This window comes from Corapipo altera, unplaced genomic scaffold, assembly GCF_003945725.1.
Source record: "Corapipo altera isolate COAL_440 unplaced genomic scaffold, ASM394572v1 61305, whole genome shotgun sequence".
In the NCBI taxonomy this organism is placed as follows: domain Eukaryota; kingdom Metazoa; phylum Chordata; class Aves; order Passeriformes; family Pipridae; genus Corapipo; species Corapipo altera.
The window spans coordinates 4,729,234-4,750,719 of NW_020884909.1; the positions used below are offsets into that span (position 1 = coordinate 4,729,234).

General features: G+C 39.5%; 1 protein-coding gene across 4 annotated transcripts in view; it reads right to left on the reverse strand.

The window, feature by feature from the left end:
- Positions 1–21,486, reverse strand: part of SYK (spleen associated tyrosine kinase) — a 50,475-nt gene that overhangs the window by 23,613 nt on the left and 5,376 nt on the right. For 3 of the 4 annotated variants that reach the window (XM_027653104.1, XM_027653102.1, XM_027653103.1), the window contains exons 2-3: positions 6,619–7,064; positions 4,985–5,145 (exon numbers count right to left, since the gene is read on the reverse strand). In XM_027653104.1, the coding sequence (XP_027508905.1) occupies positions 4,985–5,145; positions 6,619–7,032 (575 nt within the window). In that variant the 5' untranslated portion in view covers positions 7,033–7,064. Of the gene's footprint in view, positions 1–4,984; positions 5,146–5,687; positions 5,725–6,618; positions 7,065–21,486 lie in introns of those variants that run through there. The other variant, XM_027653106.1, reaches the window with a different exon arrangement.

Consider the following 21,486-nt stretch of genomic DNA (forward strand, 5'->3'; position numbering starts at 1 on the left):
AGCTGCTTCAGAAATGTCAGCACACTATAGAATTTAGGAGATAGCTCAGCCTCACACTGTTGCTATCTACAACGGAACCTAAAAATTCACCTCCTCCTAAGGCTGCTGCACAGTTACAAAATACTTTTGCGAGAAGGATTGCATCACATTGGTCTGTATAGCTGACTTCACCCTGCCAGCAAAACTAACTGTGCTCCACTAAACAGCTTTGCTGTAAAACTGCACCTCAATAGGGCACCTTCTCAGCTCAGCTACCTTAGTAGGGGACCGCGGCTTTTTTCACACCTTTGACTCTTCCTGCTGAAGCAGAGAAAGAAGAGCCAGCATTGAGAAGCCACAGCCCCACTGCAGTGTCACTCAGCTATTCACCTAACTGAAGTTCAGAATACAACTCTCCCAAGCTGTCGTGGAGTGGGCGACAGCACCCCCAGAAACAAGGTTCACTGTCCGTGTTTTGTCTTGGAAGATTTTTCTGTCGTGTAAGTCCATTAACTGCTTGGCACTTTGAAGAGGAACTTCATCGGTAATTAGTAGCCCTGAATTGAGGTCTCATTTTCACCTTATTTGATGTCAACAATGTCCAGTTCCATTTGTGGATACAAACTTAATATTGGTAGAATTATTTAAAGAATACTCTAAAAGGTCAGATAAATCTCCTAGATCAGCATGCACCCTAGTAGTGGGAAAGTCCTAGAAGGCAGTAAGGTTAGTGTAAATATAGACTGCTAAGTATAATAGGAAAAGAAATTTTTGATCAAGAAAAAGACAAGAAGACTCCTACAGACAACTGCAATTCCAAACTTGTTATTTTGAAACGTTTTTACTAGTGTTAATTACTGTGACATGTAAGAGACAGTTTAGTTTCTATATGTCATGGGATGCCATGACGGGCATTGCTGTGAATCATTCTAACAGTCTAAACTACTTTTGTCCTCTTTAGTAATCTCATTGCATGCTGAAGACATTCATATGATGCCAAAATAGTTTTCTACTTTCTTTTTACATAACTGTTCATATTTTATGTGAACTACATAACACCCGTGAACCCATGTAAAAAGTTTACAGAGACTAAACTGCTAATTATGCAATGCCTTCACTTACATTTCTGTAATGTTGATTTTTAAGTTTAACAGTCTTTCTGAATATTCTTTATCCCCCTCCAACTTCAGAACTTCTGGTTTCTAATACACATGCAAGATCACATGTTCATGTAACTGAAGTGGTCATTACTGATGACAAATCAAGATGTGCCAACTCTTACCACATAACAGAGCTGTTTCCTATGTGAAACTGTAGAGAAAACTGACTTTTCTTATACTGTTGTTCTGTCACTATTAGCACAGTTACAATTATTTTTAAACTGGTTCACACGTGTACAGTCACATACATAATATCAACAATATTATAAATATGTTATGATACATTATAAACATAAATACTATTACAATATCAATAACAGTATTACCAATATTAATAGTTTGATCTATGATCAATGTGTCCTACCAGGCAAAATCTAATAAAACTCAGAAGTTTGGTCAAGAATTGTCATCCAACATAGAATGCAAAGTGTGTTAATGAATTTAACAGGGGCTTAAAGTTCTCTATTTTCAGTTGTTCTTCATGTCCTTTTAGAGATCTTTTACTTCTATTCCACTGCTATATTTTTTTCTCCAAACTTTGTGCCAAGTGGCAATCTTACCTAAGTGTTCTTCCCAGAAGAGAAGGACACCTTTTTATTTGAAATCATTTCATGTTGCTATGTTTGGAGTTTGAAAACAAACTCTTTAGCATCCACATACATTCTTACTTCACCGACTCTTTACTCATGAAAAACTTAAAAAAGACCTTTGAAAACTCCCTAGTAAAACACCCAGAGTTAGCTCAGAATTTTTCTTTGAGTGAGTTGTAGTGTTGTCCTTATGGTGTTATTCATGATATTTTGAACTGCAGTCAGGAAGCTTTTCAACTATTTCCATAATTAATATATTAAAAATAATCCTAGATTTTGTAATCCTGTAGTGCTGCAAAGCAGTGCTAAGGAAATCTAGATTTAGATATGTTCTCACACAGACTGCTGTGCTGGATTTTGTTTCAAGGCAGTTAGGTCAGACAGATAGCAAATTTCTGGTGCAATGAAGTTTCAGAGACTTGTTAAAAATATATAGAAATATTCTAGTCTTCTAATATTTATTATTTTTTTCCATGATAAAAATATGATTTTTGTCATATACTAGCATCGGTTTGTGGAATTGTTAAATAGCCCTGGAGTATTTAATCTCATTAAAAATCTATCTTCCCTCTATGTTCCCAGGCTCCAGTTCCTACCTCAACAAGCAAACTTGTCTTAGACCTTGACTGTGTCTAAGTTTTACTTTTTAGTCAGCAACCAGGCTTGAGTATATCAGCCAGCGTAAGAAAAAACAGTCCCTGAGCAGCTACATCCACAAATTCACAGTCTTCAGTTCACAGACGTACAGAATATTCTGCCAAGCACTGCTGCTCAGTAAGTGAAGCTGTGTGATGTCTGTGCCTGAAATGTAAAACAATGCACTGCTCTCACACACAGCAGCTTTGCTGATGCTGCTTCAGTCAGCCAGAAATGACTAGTTTATTTCTCAACACCTTCTGAGCAAGTCCATGTTAAGCGAACCGCTGCAGAAAACCTCTCTGAATTAGACAGTCCTTTTGTTGTGTGCTGTGGGCCTCTAGGTCTATGGATCTAAAAGCTAGAAAGGCTCAGGAAGACAAAATAATGGATTTCTGACACAAATGAGCAGCACATTATTTCTCTTGCTGCTCTGTTTCTTCCCTGAGACCATAAAAGTAAATGGCAGGCGAGTGGTTACTAAGCTCTAAACTGACCAGATAGGAAGTCTGTGCAAGGACAATCAATGCATTGGAAAACACCCTACAGATGCAGATGTAAACATTATTATGCTTAATAAGAGGGACCCAAGCTCAACACACTAGCAGTTATATATTCATATTACTTAAGCTCCTGTGGCACTTCTTATGGTTTGAAGAGAGCCCCAAAGTTGGCATTTTTCCTCTATGGGTTTATCTACCTGATATGAAAGCAGCCACCTGAGTTCCAGCAAAACTGTGTAAGGTACAGACCCACCAACACAACCAGTCCTGTGGGACAAGGCCTGAATGCTTCCCACACAGCTCATTGAGCATGTCACTGCAGACAGTAGTCTCCTAGGCCATCTTTAAGGAACACAGGGAAATGCTGGGAAAGTATTTCTATTCAAAGCAGTAGGAACGCTTATAGAAAATTAAATGAGATCAGTGTTTATAATAGAGACTGAAAAGGTCTAGTTTGCTAAAAAGTCTCACTCCCTTATTCCAAAGCCTACAACTGTTGTTAAGAAATATTAGCCAATGGATCCTTTGGAGAAAAATTAGCTTCTTCTCCCCCCCACCCCACATTTTTGGCCACATAGAAACCAATATGTGCATGAGGTAAACTGGAAAAGCTGCAAGTTTTAATACATGATCCACATTGTTACTCAGCTGCTATAACATCGATTTGGTAAGGTATTGAAACAGAAAGCAATAAGGCAATATTTTTTTTAGGAAAAAGAAAAAAAAAAGATCATTAAAAGAAAGGATTGATGTTTTATTTCAGAATACATATCCACCTGACCCTGTGTCTAAAACGTAGGAAAAGAAACTAGCAAAGTCACTAGTCAAGAAAAAGGAGTATTGAATGGTAATGCTGGGCTGGTAATCTAGGACAGCAACTATGTACATAAAATCCATGAAATTCCTGTGTGGTGAGAAGAAGCACTAATAAAAGATGAATCTGTGATAACTAAAATATATGGCTCCACGAACTTCTGTAAGACTTTTTTATTACAGATGTAACAAAATCTGTGACAAATTTGTGACAAGGGTTTGTCACACTTGGCAACGAAAGCAACCGGGTAAACAACCCTCTGGATGTGAAACTCAGAAACACAGAGTGAGAGGCTAAAAATGCAAATGCATGGCTGATTGCATGAGACACAAAAAAATTCAAGGACTGAGCGAAGGAAAGAATTTTCAAGAAATGAGATGTCACTACATTCCACATGTTCATAGGTAAGACTTCATAGGAATTAACTCCACTGAAAATTAAGATTTAGAGGAGTTACTGGTTCCTGTGTGGTAGAGTTACAGCAAATCAGTAAAGTGACGGAGTTGTTACACATGTAGGTGACGAAATTTCTCTCGGAAATTACACACCTCTAAGCGAGCCTTACCCGGCCATGACTTTTAAGGTTCGTTTTCTATCATTATATAACTATTCTCTTGTTTGGAGTGGGAGGGGGAGAATGACAAAAGGTGGCTCTTTCAAAACACTGATATTTTCCAAATGAAGACTTTCCAAAAGAAAAGCTTTTCGGTTAGAAGTCTTTGTCTGGCTCTAGTCCTTACTGATGGCTGCCTGTCACTATCCTGAGCGGTACATTTGTTCTCAGAAAACAAAACGACATCAGGCCCTGCAAATGCAGATGGTAAGCAGCAGACACAAGGTGGTGCTGTCAAGGTAGAACCAATTCCTTCTTCCAGTATGCTTACCCACAAAACAAAGCAGCACCACTGTCCCTGGGAGACCTGGCAGATACAGATCCCAACAGTTGCCAAGACAGGCAGTTTGCCTATAATTGCACCAGTTTAGTAAATGTACGTATTGGGTACAGGTAGTCAGGTTTTGGCAGTGGGGCTGCAGAAGCCAGGGGCTGTCCTGGGCTCCAGCAGGTCCCAGTGGACAACCCTGCAGGTATCCCATGCTTTTGCTACAGTTTCCCATCTTTAGTTAGGTGAGGCACTTGCTCAGTGTAGAAAGCATCACGTCACGTCTATCATGCTGGGCTGGGTTCTCTCACTGCGAATGAGCCACCCTTCAGGGCATGTTCTCATCTGAGATTTATTCAGAAGAATTTTACAGCAGCCCTGTAGGCAAACAAGCAATACCACAGAAAAAAAATGCACTCACAGAAATTTTCCATTGTTTCTTGACCCAACGAGGATACGGTGTTCTGACTCCTCCCGAGAGATCCTCCCGTGGAACCACGGCATCTTTTCATGGGCTGTGGTGGCAATCAGCTTCTCCAGCTGAGGCTTCTGACTAATGATAGCTTGTTCAAGAGCATGGCCCTGGAGAGTAGTAAAAGTATGGTGGAACAGTCACACTATTTTCTGCAATAAAAACATGGCAGGTAGACTCCCAGCCTTTTGGAACTGATTCTGGGACATCCAACATCTGAGTGTATTTGTTGCATGTGAAGAAAAGGCCTGGTTTCTGTAAAGATTTTAAACCAAAAACTAACGTATGGTAATCTAAACATCACAAAAATGGGGTTCTTCCTGCACCTCTGAGAAAAAGAAGAAAAATTAGCCAATAAATGAAGCCCTTAATACAGCAGAATTTAACTGTATTATAATATGCTATACTGCGATTTAAAATAAAGTCTTATTTTTATGCCAGTGAGACATACTTAAGTAAACAGTGTCAGTCTGAGATATCAAACATACCTCCAAATTACACATCTTATGGCAGTGTACTGATATAATCTGAACATGCTTTTCATTGCTGCAGCATGTTTATGTCCAAGACATCAAAGCAAATTTCCCCAGAGCAGACAGAATGGTCCAAATTTTAGAGTGAAGTGATAATTCTAATCTCATCTATAACCTACCAATTCTAAACGGGCCCCAGAATCTCAGGGCAAAACCCCCTAGTTTCATTAGTTTTTAGTTTGAGTTCATCAGCCTCCCTTTAGACTGGGCTCAAACTCTGCAGAAAAATTGTGATTGTGAGCCTCAGCACTTGCAGAAAATAAGTGTCAGCCTTTGCCAGTTTGGGGATTGCTCCACATATTTCACAGAGCAGAATTCACAGGGTTACTTGTTAGTAGCAAAGGAGATTAAAAACCTTGTGTAGATCTGTGAGTTCATAAAGGTAACTCATGATGGCATTTCAAGGTGAGATAATATTCCTGTTGCAGCCCCCTGTACTAGCGTTGCCCTGTTAAGACTGGCTTCTTCATAGTAATTCTCAGGAAAAAAATCCATCCTTCACATGGAACATTCCTGCTTGGCATATGCAGTACTGAATGTACTGCAGTTCTACACTGCAATGTAGAAACTCCTTTGTTTCAGGAAAAGTTAGTTTTGGACATAATCTAAATTAGCATCACGGAAACAAGACCAGTTAAGAGAGGAGGATGCAAAACAAGTCGTCACATCACCGTGCCTCTCTAAATATCATTTAATAAAAATTCAGAGCTAAGAGCAATCAAAGAAACAATTTTTGTATCTTGTTCATGACATCTATTCATTTTTGGTCCAAATCTGATGAGATATGTTAGCGCAGTAGTAGATAAGATTATGCTAGCCAAAGACATCATAGAAATTCTAAGTTTTGTAAATTTCAGGGAAACTACACTTAGGGCCAAGTTACTGCATTTCCTGGGGAGAAGAAAAACAACCCACTGTTCAAAATCAAACGGCTATGATTCCATTGTGAAAAAATACTACCTCGCAACAGCAAGAGCTGGAAACAAACACTGCAATCTCTTTTTCTCCCAGCTCAAAGACCACTTCATGGCAAGGTCAGTCTGGTTTTACCTGCAAATTCCAAGTTTGTTTGACATATTCTCTGATGAGGTTCTCTTTCAAATCTTCAAAGGGTCCCGTTTTGGGTTCAATGCCTGGTGGTCGGTTGAAAGGTTTCCTCAGTAGACAGATAAGGCCATCAGCTTCCTCTGAGTGATACTTAACGAGTTCAGCAGGACTGGCATGTGACTTGCCTCCTGCAATAGCGTACGAGCCACTCAGCTCCCTCTCAATTGTATAGTGATGGACCTTCCTTCCGTGGGCCAAGGATAAGGCAAAGCCCCCCAGGTAATTCCGGCTTTGGCGGAGCAAGTACAGTCCATCACTTGCTCCTCCTTGCATCAGGTACTCCTCGGCATCTTCACGTGTGATGTTGCCGAAGAAGTACGGCAAGTGGTTGGCAGGGTTTGCTGTGTTGGAAGCCATCCCTTTTCTTTTCCGAGTAGCAAACCCAGTATCTGAAAATACACAGACAGAGACATGAGTATCAGTTGAAAAAAAGCGGATAAACCAGTAAATGGTGGTTTGTGTGCGGCATGTTAACAGAATCACAGGATTATTTAGTCTGGAAATGACCTCCGAGATCAGGGATTCCAATCTGTGGCTGACCACCACCTTGTCAACTAGACCATGGCACTGAGTGCCCTGTCCAGTTGTTTCCTGAATGCCTCTAGGATGGTTACTCCAGCACCGTCCTGAGCAGGCCTTTCCAACCTTTAACAACCCTTTCTGTCAATAAATTCTTCCTGATGTCCAGCCTGAAACTGTACTGGTGCAGCTTGAGGCTGTGTTGGTAATGCCTTTGTTGGTGATACATAGGGTTGGTAATTAAAAAAATTATTTTGGAATGAAGATCACACTTGTATTTTAATCTTGTTAGAAGCTGTGTTTTTAAATCTCAATAGAAACTTTTTCCCTGTGATATACTAATAAAAAGGTTTTCTATAACCCCTCAACTTTCTTTTAACTCTTTCCCTGTCTACTGTGTTGCTTAACTATACAGAGGTCCTGACATCTTCATTTGTCTGAATGTCTCTGTCCATTCTTTTTATTGGCCTGCTTCAATAAGAGGAAATAACTAGGTAAGAAAGACTAACTGAGAATAGTTTTATGACATATAATTTTGCCTGTAAGAGAAGTGTATGCAAGTATGTGGGTTGAGTATGGACAAAAAACCATATCTAAGCATGAAATTAAACAGTTAACATTTCTCTCCACAGAGATTTATCAGTTGTTAGTTTTTTTAATGGTAAAAAAAAAAAAAAAGTGACATTGTCTTTTTGAATAGTTTCAATTTCAAACAGCTTATATTGAAATAATATGAAAGTGTACTACCAACAAAAACATAGATGAGAATCAAATACAGCATCTCTGAAGAATACTAGTGATCATAACAAAAATATCCTCAGTTCTTTTATTCATAAAAATAAAAACAATCTCTAATACGTGTTTAATATATCTTACAGATAGGGGATTATATTATTATATGTTATGACATGCTCTTTTTTTGTCAGATGAAGTGTCCCATAACCACAATTAACTATGTAATCGCAAGTTCACCAGTCAAATCATTAATAATTTCCAAACATTATGGGTTATTCATATACTTTCCACTCCAAACGCTTCCCCAGTCCAACTACTGCTTAATCAGGACTGGCCAAACCATTACATCTGCAGTTTATGATGCATAAAAAGGAAGGCATGCCATTTAGGAACAGTCAAACACCTTTCTGCCTAAAAAGAAAAGAAAAATTCCACAAAGTATTACTGTCTGCACATCTGTAAAATCCCCCAAAATTACTTTCAAATAACACATTAAATTCTGAATAAAACTAGCACTATATGCTTATGTTTACATTGTCTGTGTTAGATAATGTTTCTCCTTAGGAAATAGCTCACAACCTCATTGCCAGCATTTTTATTTCCTTGTCTTTTAAGTTCATTTGTGACAACTTAATATCAAAATATTCTCAAGTACACCAAATAGGTGAGAGCTTCTGTTATGTGTAGTGTATTACGTGGATTTTAGGCTAATTAAACAATACTGCAAGTACATAAAAGGAAAATAACTGTTGTTTCTTTGTATCAGTGGACATCTTTTATTCTTGTTTTCCAAGATGTATACTAGGTAGTATGCATACATGCCTAATATGAAAGCCATGACCATCAGTATGCTAAATACAACGTACTAAATACAATATGGGTTATCTCTGTTTTGTTCAGGTTACTGCAGCTCTCTTTTCCCACCTCCCATCACTGTCCTAGTTAGGACAGCTGAGACCAGTTCATCACTGGATAGGTGTAACCCAAACCTGTGTATTCTATAGCCTTCCATGCCATTTCTCAGAAACTGTTGTCAATAGACTATTTACCCCCCCGTCCAGAGCAGCCTGACTCCTCAGGTTATAAACTGGGTGTTAAGAGGCCTTCGAGATAGAAGGGTGTTTTTGTCCTCACGCCCATTGAGGAACCCCCGCCCTGAGGAAAGTACTGGGCATTCCTGCCTGAACTGGAGAATATATAATCTTGGAGTCTTGGGACTTTTTTAACCACTCGTGGGATCCAGAGGAAGACTGCAGACCACCACTCTAAACCAGACTGCAGATCACAGCTCTCAACCAGACTGAGACCACCACCCTCGAATGGACTGCAACCACCACTTTTGACCAGACTGCATCATCACTCTCACCACAGGTTTTCCCCTCTCCCTTTACTTTGGACTCAAAGAGGGGGCCCAAAGAACACCACTTTGTTCATGCCCCAGCGTGCTGGGTTATATATTTGGGTTTTGTGGGTTAAAAACAATTATTTGTCTGTATAATCGCACTTATTGTATTATTTTATTAAATTGTTATTCTGATTTATAATGTCTCTTTTGGGTTGAGTTCATTTTCCCCAGCTGGTTTACCTTTAAACCAGCACAATCTCCTTGGCTAGAAGTGGACAAAAGGATCAGAAGTTCAGATTGTGCTTCTATTGCTGTGAAAGACATAGGAGTAAAAATAATTAGCACTTCACAGTAAAATGGAAGGCACGATTTTAAAGAAGCCATGTAGCACTCTGTGGAGTCAGCATTAAACAGTTCAGGTTATATGTGAATGGGGTTAGTAGCCCATTTGGCTTGCAGCTGGCCAAACTGTGCAACGGTCTTCTCCCTCCTTCCCAAGGAAGGCAGACATCAAAGCTGCAGAGCTAATGCAACCCTACAAAACAGAGCTTCGTGTAGCATATTTTTTATTACTCTTGTGGTCTGCAACCAAAAGTTACTGGTTTAAGATCACATATTGATCTACTGACGTAACTTTTTTTTCCTATTCATTGCAAAAGAAAGTTGTAATTGAATAGATGCAAGGCATCCTCAGTAAATCACCACTGAAAATTGATTCTGCATAAAATACTATGCAAAATGACTATTTTTGACTGTACTAGACAAAGCTTTCCTCAGATAGAATGGATCCATTCATTAGCATAATGCAGGGCCAGATGATTCCAACTAATAACAGAAAGTCCAGCTGGAGGCCAGTTAGTAGAGTTGAAACCCAGGATCAGGACTGAGGTCAATATCATTTAAGAATTTCATGAGGGTAGTGGACAAAGGGAAGAGTCCAGCCTCAGCAAGTTCACAGATAGCATAGGACAGGGAGTAGTGCCTGAAACATCATAGGCACAGAGTTGTGTTGCCATTCAAAGGGACATGGAAAGGGCGAAAAATTGGGATGAAAGGAAATTAATAAAGTTCAACAAGGGGAAATATCCTGTGGATTAGTCTTTGCCCCTTTTGGAGCATTTGCCTCCCTGATGGGGCAGTGCCTGACACCCTTGTAACATCACCTGTGACAGTCTGTGACCTTGATGTTTTTCAGCAGTGCCTGTTCCCCCCCAGTTTCTCCAGGACTGCTGTGGATGCACACACAAGACATGCAGCCTCCTGTGGGATGTTCAGCTTGTTCTATCAGCTTTGGCAAAGGGGACAGCAGCAGCTCTGGGATCTGTACAACTGCAGCCCCTCCCAGTGCCTCTCTTCCCTCTGTCCAGCTGCACAGTGCCATGGGTTCCATAGGAACCCATGTCCTGGGACTGTGAATGCAAGAGTGCCAGGCACACTGGTAGCAGGGAAGACTCTCAGCAAGTTCCTCTTTCTTCCCTGACCACGTCTTCCAGGTACCCTGTGCTAGTCTGGTGGTGGTTGGGGGATGGTGTGGGGGCTTGGAGTTTTGGAGGGAGCAGCTCATCTCCCAGGGCCCACTGGCACCCTGCCAGAGCCTGCCACATGCAACTCACACACCTCAGCCTGAGCACTGGGGAGGTGTGGAGGAGATTAAGGCTTTCCTCTTGCTCTCCATCCATCCCATCTCTCCCTGCACTCCAAGGGGATGCAGAGAGAAGGGTACAGCCCGGTCCAGCCCCACATCTCTCTGCCCTGCCCCAGGGTTGTGGCTGCTTTCCAGCCTTCAAGAGGTTCTTCTTTTGCCTCCCCTCTTCCAAAGCCTTCTGATGCTTCCCAGACTTTTCCACTCTTGCACAAGGCAAGCTGTGTCACTTCACATGTCTCTCTTGGCAGGACATGGCATCAGGCACTGAGGAAGCCATGGGGGAGAACAACTCTGCTGCAAGGGACAGTAGCATGGGCCAGGCACTCCAGGCAGGGTTGGTGTCAGTCTCTTGCCTGTGTCATATGATGAGAGGAAATGGCCTCAAGTAGTACTGGGGAGGTTTAGAGTGAATATCAGAAAAAAAATTTTTGCTGAAGGGGTTATCAAGCATTGGAACAGGCTGCTCAGGGAAGTGGTTAAGTCACCATCCTGAAGGTATTTAAAAGACCTACACACATGGTGCTTTAGGGATATGGTCTCATATTGGATTTGGCAATGTTAGGTTTACAGTTGGACTTGATGATCTTAAGATCTTTTCCAACATAAATTCTTCTGTGACTCTTTGATTCTATTACTCTGAAAGTCATTACAAGTATGGAGATTTTGAATGCTGTAGTTCCTGTTTCCTTCATTCCTGCTTACTTGTTTCCCACAGACAAACTTGTTACCATGTCATTCTTTTTTACTCCACTCTGCACCACACCTACTCCTGGTTAGGAAACAAATATACTTCACCCCACATCTGGCAAACTGGCCCTTGAAGGCAGGCTTCAAGTATTCAGTATCACTTTCAGTAAGGGTGGAAGAGAAGAGATTTTCTGCTAAGTTTTTAGGAATGAAAGAACTTGGGTGGATGAACAATTGACACTGGCTCTTCAACACCACTGCACAACATACTTGGAACAAATGACAAAATAATCCCAGTGTGTCTCATCCCAAGAGTAGTACTGCACTGAGGTACCTGTTCAAAGCACCTTAGTAACACTGTAGTGAACAAATGTCAAAATCAAAAATACCACCACACTCGTTATCTATAGAAATTTATTTTCATGGAAGTATTTAATGAAAGTTCCTTTTTGCCATACCTTTATTTTCAGAATGAAAAAAATGTTAGAACCTTCATGTCTTAAAAAGATAAAGAACTTTAGACTGAAAATAAGATCTACCAAAATAAAAGTGTGTTTGTGGACGGGGAACAGAGGGAGTGGGCAGGGCTAGAGGAGGTAAACTCACCTTCCTTGGCTACAAAAATCCTGATGGCTACTGAAAGTTAAATTCACTCTGACTTTGATGTGTTTCAGATCAGGCTACTCCTCAGGGTATTTTTTAATCTCAGATTAATCTCAGTATTTACTATACACTCTTCAGGATGATTCGTTCAGACACAAGTTCCTAAAACAGAGACGGGGAAAAAAAAATCCACTGGTTGCAATTTAGATGAAATGCCAGTAATGGCATTGATGAGGGACGCCCTTTTAAATCTTCAGAACGTAAAATAAAGAAGTTAAACACTCAAATAATAAGAAGGCCTGCTATAAAAAGTTTCTAAAATATAGAGAATATTTCTCAGTTATGGAAAGAACCACAGCAGGATTCTTATGGTCTCATAGATTTCACAAGTGATTTATTCATTACTGTTTCAGGCAACAAAGGCCTGATTTACTTTGGCAAAACAGGTTAATGTTGATAGATTTCAGGCAAGGTGTGAAGAACCTTGAAGAATTCAGTGTTTAGCAATGGTAGGAAATGTTTGGACTGATGTAGTGTTCCGTGGGCATGCAAGGAGCCAAGTAAACACACAAAACTTTAGATAATGGTTAAAAATTTCTTATCAATTTTGAAAGAATGCGTGAATTTGAGAAGGATGCTCTCTTTGGTTGGACTTTCAAAATCTTGCCTTCCTTTCAGGAGTACAATACCCTTCTAGGGCCAGCAACACAGTGGAAGAAAACATATTTGGATTCTCAGTTTTCTCCTCTTCTAAATTCCTCCAGGTGACAAATAGTGCTGAGTTTTTCAAGTGAGCAGAGCTACAAACGTGTGACTGTAAGATGGAGATTAAGAGCCTGAAGGGCTGAATGTAGAGCTTTATCCTTAAGGAGGCTGAAGGAAGTGTGGTCAGTTACCCAGGAGATGTGCGTGAGCATAAAAACAAAAGAGGGTCTGAAGTGCAGTTCTCCCTTTGGCCGTTAAATTTGATTTTTAAGGAAGCTAAAAATTCATGCAAATATCAAGTTTATCCTACACGAAAGAAAAAGTATAATGCAAATACACAGGAAAATTAGGTACCCACTTCCTCTCAGGCAGCTTCCTCATCAATGTTGAAATGGTGGGTGCTCTGGACATAGCACAAGAGTTTAGTATCTCACACGTTCCAGGCATAAAGGGAAGCAGAACATTCCCTCAAAGCAGAAGAGTAAAACTCAGGAAAACCCACTTGGAAAGTGCAAGGAAAAAACCTGCTACCCTGAGCTTACTTCTATTTCATCTTTTATATTTAGATGAGGATAAAGAGAGAATAACTGTTCTGTTGAAAGGTTTGCATGGCAAAGAGTATAATATCATTTACCTATTGATCTCCACTTTAATATATATATATAAAAATATAAATAGGAGGATGAATCTTTCTAAAAAAGACCAAACAAAAATGTGGAAGGAGACTTAGGGACTTCTGATGGATCAGTTTACTCATCCATAAGCAAAATGACTGAAGCGTGACAGAAGATCAAAAGCCATGTAGTGGTGAAACAGTGTTACAAATAACTTCCTCATTTGAACAGAGTTATTTTTTTGTGTTTCCTTGTTTTTTCAAAGTAGTATTCTGTGAGGAATGTACGAAGGTAAAGTTTAGAGCAAGTATCTTCTGCATGCTTAAGGATGCATAAGGCTCACTAGACAGTGCAGAATGATGAAAATATGCAAACTGAAACAATTTGTTCTAGGACAGGGTGATATTTTAAGCACCAACATAACTTCAACAGTTCCCTAGTCACACACAGAAAAACATCAGTAATAATAGAACATTGTGAATATGCGTTTTTTCTAAAGTTCTTATTTAATTGGGATTCCTGGAATCAAGATGTATGCCTCTGAGAAAAACACTACAAGTTTCTGTTCTAAGATTCTTCTCTACATTTTCAACTTATGTAACACACTTGAAAGCTGAAAGGAATTCAGCATGAATGGAATTAGAAATAAACATTGAATAGTGACTTCATGCATTATATTAAACATTTTGGTTCTTTCAGGGTTTAAGTAGAATCTTAATGGTATACTCAAAACTGATGTAAACTCTGACATAACTGCCATCAAAGTATTATAAATCCACTGCTATTGCCTCACTGTTAAAGAGTTTACATTTTTATAGTATTTTAACAAATAAAATGGATTTAAATTATTGTTCTATTCTCATTTTTTCACCTTTAAAATCACTTTCCACTGTGTATAGGCAGCTGAATTGTGGTCTTAATTTGATTCATCAGATTACTTTTAAATGTCTTCTTTACCTTTCTGCATAAACATGAAGATTTAATCTCTATCCAGAACTTAGGAGAGGACTTTTTTATGAGAGAATTATGCAGGAATAAAGGAAGAATACAGTAAATATTTAAAAGTAATTACGGAAGGAAATGAAGCAGAATATCATTTTCTCAAGTAATTCAAACTAAGTAGAGTTTGATCAGGACACTAGAGTGAATTTTCTGACCTACTGAAGAAATCTGAAATCCTGTGTAATTCCACTTGTAACACTGGTGATTTTTGCAACTTTTGTAGACATCTCCAAACAATGTCCCATCCACTGCACTGAAGAGGACATGGCATAGTACTGTCTAAAAGGGAAAACTGACACCAGTTTATTTCTTTAAGTTTGCTGACCTTCTTCAGGGCAGTGCCTTTACTGGGTGTTGATTTTTAGGGCAGTGTGTCTCAGTCTGCACCTACTGTGTCTCTAACCAGTTTACAGCCTGCAGCAACATTCCCACCACTCATGTGCTTGGGCCTCCTTCTCCATGTGTTTTCTCCAACTTCTCCATGAGAAGCTTTCTTCGTACAATCAAACACCTCTCTCTGAACTCTGCATTCTTTTACTGATGGTATAAGCTATGCTGCACTGTTTTTCACCTTACTTCAGACCCTAAAAATATGTCTTCTTTTATCTCCAAAGGCTTTCCTGTGGTTTCACGTCTGCTCCTGGTCAACGGTGTCAGATACACAGAGGATGTGTTATTTTTTAGCAAATTTCACTTTTATTCTTTCTTCAACACTGGCCTCTTTCCTTAGCACTTTTATCAGACATATGAGTCTTGGGTGTCAAGTTCCATATTTTACTTTGTAACGGTCCAGTTTCAGAAGTATTTTCTTTCTTTGAGATATTTCTGATTTATTGCAATGCTTTAAGGACAACCACAGTGTTTCTGGTAGGGTTTTTAAACACTGAGATGTATTCTTTATCAGAATTGTATATTCATTAAAGTCTGTCTGGGAAAAAATGGGGAATGTGGTAGCTTTGACCCTAGAAGACTTTTCTGCTGGGGAGTTCACAAACTGGGTTTAATACCACCATCAGTTATCATCAGACCATTGGGACTGTCCAGTCTGCGGGAGGTTGGTGTTAGTGGCCTCGTTAGCACCTTTCTCAGCTCAAGAGAAAATGGTGTTTGCCCTTGTTCGTGTAAATTTTGGCCACATCAGAACAAAAAAAAAAAAAAAAAAGCCAGTTAGACAGGTGGCATTGCTATTTCACCTAGTAGGTTTGGGGAAAACACCGTTTATCTCCCCCCGTGTCAAAGAGTCATTCAGAAGAGGAATTGAAAAAAAATATCGTGAACACAACTAAAATTACCATTAGCTTAAAAACCCTGCGACTTCAGAAATATTTTCCCTTGGATTTACTCTCTGGAGTAATTTTAATCTAAACTGAGGACAGATAGATAGATATTTTCTATTCACCTGAAGCATGCCAGAAATGCCCTCATTTACTCTAAATTGCATCTGACATTCTGATATCATCAGACTACTCCAGGCACTCTAGCTATTGAAATATTTCCTGAGGAAATACTACTTGACTTGTCAACACAATTACTGCCCTATTATGAGGCCAACAGATGCTTAGAAAAAGCACCACAACATTCGTGTTCTGTTCAGGGGTTTTCTACATAAACTTCTGTACTGATCTCATGGAGGAGTATTAACCACTAAAAACCATTGTTCACTGATGCTAGGAATCTACTGCCTCTCTCACAGAACCTCTCTTTTAGGACTTTCATGTCTTTGGTAATCTTTTAATTTTCCTCTAATAAGGTTTTTCATCTTTGATCTTTTAAAATGCTCAGTATACTATCAAAAAAAAGTGAGGGGAAAAAAAGCCAGGTGTTTATGCCTTGCAGTAATTCTTTCCCTAGACGTATGAACCCTATGAATTTCACACATATTAAAAAAACGCAAAAAGGAAACAACAACAAACTAAACAAAAATCCAAAAAAATCTACTTTTTTTTTTCCTTTAGAAAAAGGAAAACCAAAACCACTTACACAAAAATATCGACACTTCCTTCTACACCCCCATCATGGCCTGTTAGTTGTTCCCTTGCCTCCGTTTCAATTCTTACAACTGTCACAGACACAAACATTGCCTCTGGCTAAAGATGCCTCTTGTCAAAGCAAGCATTTCAGCCTGCAAACAGGTGGCATCATCTGTATGGAAACCTGCTTCCTTTTGGACAAAGTACTCGACTGTGATCAGTCCCTATAAAACCACCACGTAAGCAATGGAACCATCAGGGATGAGCTGGAATCTGAACGAAAACATTCAAGATTTTGCCGGCAGACACTTCTCTAGTCTCTCATTTTCCTGCCGTGACAAGATGTGAACAAACTTCTTTGGCACAGACAGACTCTACCAACACCAGCTGTGGCTCTGTAGTGACCAAAGGAGAGTGCTGGGATAACTGTTTCTTCCCAATGTGGCCAAAAAACCCAAAAAAACCTGGGTTGGGGTGCAGTTACAAAAGTCTTTCTCATAGAGCCCAAAACTACTCCTCAGTACTTCAGGAACTACTAAGCTTGGTTACATAATATATATTTTATTTATATATAAATATATATTTCCTTTCTGGTTTTGTTTCAAACTTATTTCCTTTCCAGAATTATGGTAAAAAGTAAAACTCTTTTATGTGCCACAGAGGCTACTTTGGCTGCACATAGGGAGCTGTGAAATGAACTTACAAAGTCAGTGAACACATGTGAAGAGAAAAACAAACAAACAACAAAAAAATCAGCTTACTTGAAAGGAGGTTCACTAAAAAGGGATAGAACTGTCTACCCAATGGCCTGGATATTTTCAGGTTCAAAGCTGCAGTGACATTAAGCATGACAGCATTGCATGTTTACAGGTGGAATATATTTTCCTTTTTACAGGGTCATCTATGACAAAACTGTTATGGACAGGATAGCACAGTAAAACCAAGACACATCTAACTGTCACTAAATTTTGCCCTGCCATAAATTACTCCAAAATCGTCTTTCAAGGTTCACTGCTTTCAGTTGATTTTCACAACTCACAAAGAAGTTGCCAGACAAAGGAGATCTGCCATAATGTTACACCAACAGCATTGCTGAATCAAAGTACTTCTCTTTTTCCAGGAAGGCAAAACCTGGAATATCTGCCCCATTTCCAAACACACACACACAAAAAAACCAGAAAACTGAAGCCCTGAGCACAGAGCTGGTGATACTGTGAATTTTTATTACCACAAGAACTGAGAAAGACTGGCTTCATTAAGAAGGATCAGGCTCTAAGTGTGGATGGATGTACAATCCATACATTTGTTTTGCAATCCTTGTGACATTTTTAGCAAAATCATTGGTAAACAAGGCATTCCTGAGAAATAAAGCATCATCAGTTCTAGAAGGAAGCTGCTACACGAAACAAAAGGTGAAAGAAAAGCTCCATCCAAAAAAAAACCCCAAAATCACAGCAGAAATTCAACATTATTACAGCAGTCTCTAAGTTTGATAGCAGTCACAGGACTAAAGCAAAATGCCATGTGTGTCATTCAAAACTCAGGATAAACACCACTCTGGTTTTGCTAGTGGGCAGACCTAAAAGATAGGTTTAATTTTAGGTTCCAGTATCTTCATTTAAATTTTTTTTAAACTAGTTTTTTAATTGTTGCAGGCTGATATTTCCAAAGCTATTATAAGGGTACGAGCTTCACTTCTTTGTGCAGTTCTGTCTGTCTCTACTTGGTTCCTAGTCAGGGGCTACAGATGTAGGCAATGGTCTCATTTGCTCAGCCATGAATATTAGCCATGGCTTATTATTAAGCAAACAACACAACTATATTTCATTCATTTGTCTGAGATCACCAAAGCCTTTGCTGAAGAGATGCCTCAGTGGACTGGGCTCACTGTGAGTCAGAGTGGCAAAATTAGGTAGGTTCCTCTTTCAATTATTTTGTGACCTGAAACAGTCTTCAGTGTCCTGCTTTATATATAAAGCAGAGAAATTATTGCAAGAACAAAAATAACTTGTTTTTCATGCTCTTAGAATAGGAAAGTTTCTACAAAACCAATCAAGCCTTCCCAGTGCCCCTCTCTAGTCTATGAAAACCTTGCTGTGTTACATTATTCTTTGAAAAATTCCTGCTAGAAGCCTTTAGCCAGGTTAATTTTCTGCTTTAGAGGCACCGTAAGCACAAATAGCTCACCTCCTGCTGTCAATTACATTCAGAAAGAATTCACACCCCCAGAATTATGGAAGAATGGGCAAGCAATTTTATTTTTTGAAAGGAAGATGCGATGTTAGCTCACACAGCCTGACTGCCAATATGAAGGACCAGTTTTTTAAAATCTATGTAATAATTAGAATTATAGAACCATAGAATGTCTTGAGTTGGAAGACTCCCACGAGATTAGGTTGTTCAGTGTCCCATCCAGTCTGACCCTGAGCACTTACAGGGATGGGGCATCAACAACCTCTCTGGGCAACCTGTTCCAGTGCCTCATCACCCTCACGGTAAAGAATTTTTAATTTAACAACTTTTTAATTAGGAGACAGATCAAAGGAATGCTTCTCTCCAGAAATGGTATCCTCCAGCAAGGGGTCTTCCTGACTAGCTCTTCCTGACTAGCTTTTGTGAGGACACACACATCAAAAAAGACAGACTGCATACAAGAAGAGACCCCTCATACCAATTAGCACATCAGTCAATCAGCCATCCAGAAAAGACCAAGTCTGCATCTCTCCCCATACCAACCTTTACCTCAGAATAAGCAGCACAGATAAAACTTACTTCTTATTGGTCTAAAGAGTGGATCAAACAGCCTCTTAGTGTGCAGGAACCATTTTAGCCAGCAAACAACCAACTTGGATTAACTCCAACCTAACCCCATCCCTCATGTAAAACATAGAATGGTCCAGAAATGCTAGACAGAGAGAGAGAGAGGCACAAGCCTTCTTGTCTCCTCCCCTCCCAGAGAGTCAGCCCATTTGCAACACCTGGACCAATTAAACACCCTTGACAAGGCCTGTTTATCACTCCGGGCAGGGAGAGGATGCACCTGGCCTGGGCGTGTTCTGGGCCAATAGGCAGTATTTCCCTATCTCTTGCATGACAAACTGCCAGGCTGGAAAAAAATAGCTCATGGTCAGGCTTCTTTTCTCATGGTGTGCTGTGCTCTGCACAGCATCAAGGGTTACGTTGCTACGTGGTCCACTGGTGACTGTCACTATGGCCAGCTGCTACATCAGGATGAGCAAAAGCTGCCTTCACTTGATGAAACTTGTCCCTCAAGAGTTGGAGTCAAATGGATTTCACACTTCTTGACATCATTCCCTCAACACACCACTGCTTCCAAGTGAACACAGCTCTGCACCCTTTGCAGAAAGCGTGTTCCAGTAGTTTTGAGTTCCTTAGTGGATTTTTTTTCCCTGTACTTCTGTGCACAGAAATACTTGCAGGCCAGATCTTTGATGCATCCACTGGATGAAGATTGTCACACAGTTGTCATCCAAGGCAGCATGAGATTCCTTACCAACTGCACATGATAACATGAGGGCAGAATGGTTACTCAAAGCCTCCCTAGATGACCACTTCAGTTCTGGGGTGTCCTGCTGCGTGCATGACCAGAACTGTTCAGAGTAGTGCTCTAACTCTTGATAATTATTTTCAATAAATGATCATTCTCAGAGAGTTGCAAGATGTTCCACTCCTTCAAATACCATTGTCTGATTTGCAAAAATAATCCTTATTTAAACATCCTGCTTACTTTACTAAATTTTGAGCAAAACACTGTGGAATTCATATGTGTTCTTTGTAATACAGCAGTAAAATCTAACACTTTATGTCAAAGATGATCATATTAACGTTGCTTCCTTTACTTAACATTCCCCATATTTCAGATACTGAGCAACTCGACCAAGTGGAAGGTGTCCCTGTCCATGGCAGGGTGGTTGAAACTAGGTGATCTTTAAGGTCCCTTTGAAACCAAACCTTTCTGTAATTCTATTATTCTATGATATTGAAGATTTTCACCTTGATAAAATTTAGTTTAATTTTTTTTTTTAATTTATTTCCCTAGAATGAACTTCGTGATTCAAGTTATCAAATTTGGTCTGAGTTTCCCAGAGTAGAAGCTTATCCATAAGCAGCTGCTTAGTACACTTCAGTGTACTAAGTACACAACAGCTTCCTTTTCTGTAGTCTTTCAAAAAAAAAAAAAAAGGATGAAAAGATTTTTTTCAATTTAAGTTTATCTCTAATGTATTTTACAAGAATTTGGGGGGGGGGGGGGGGGGGATTATAGCTGATTTCTAACCTGAGTTTTTGAATCTAGACTAATAAATTAACTTTTCAGGCAACTCTACCAAAAAAAAAAATCAAGAAATCTACTTTGTAAGAAATATGTAGACATTGTTTTAAACTGAGTCAATTTTGATATCCACACCAGAATTTTTTAAAGCAGAATGACCCACTCTGTGTACAGCAGCAGCACAGTTTTAGATCTAGCATCCCACGGATGCTCTCAGTCAGAGTGGCTTTAGCTAAAAGACAGTACCTTGGCTTCTTTATGTTCTAGACACTGTGGTCTTGAAAGTTTTGTGGTTTTCTCCTCTTTGGTTTGTTTGTTCTTCTTCTTTTTTTTTTTCCCCTCACCTACTTCATTATTTCATCCAGTGAGAGAGGAAAAAGTAAGAGGAAGACTAACCAAGAGAGTAAGAATAGGTTGTGGCTGATGTACTTAATGGTGATTCCTTACTCATTTTACTGAATCTGTTGTTTAAGACAAGGATTTACGATGTTAAGATATTTAAGCATTGTATCTCTGTTTCCTTGATACATATCCTACTTTAACACTTCCTGAATGTGTTTTCTCTAGTTATCCCCAGTTACAATTGTGTTTCCCACCAATTTCAACTTCACCCCTGACCTAGGCATTGCCTCAGGGTTTTACACGTCTGGACCTACACCCTACAGTGCCTAAAGTCCTGCTTCTTTACCAAAGCT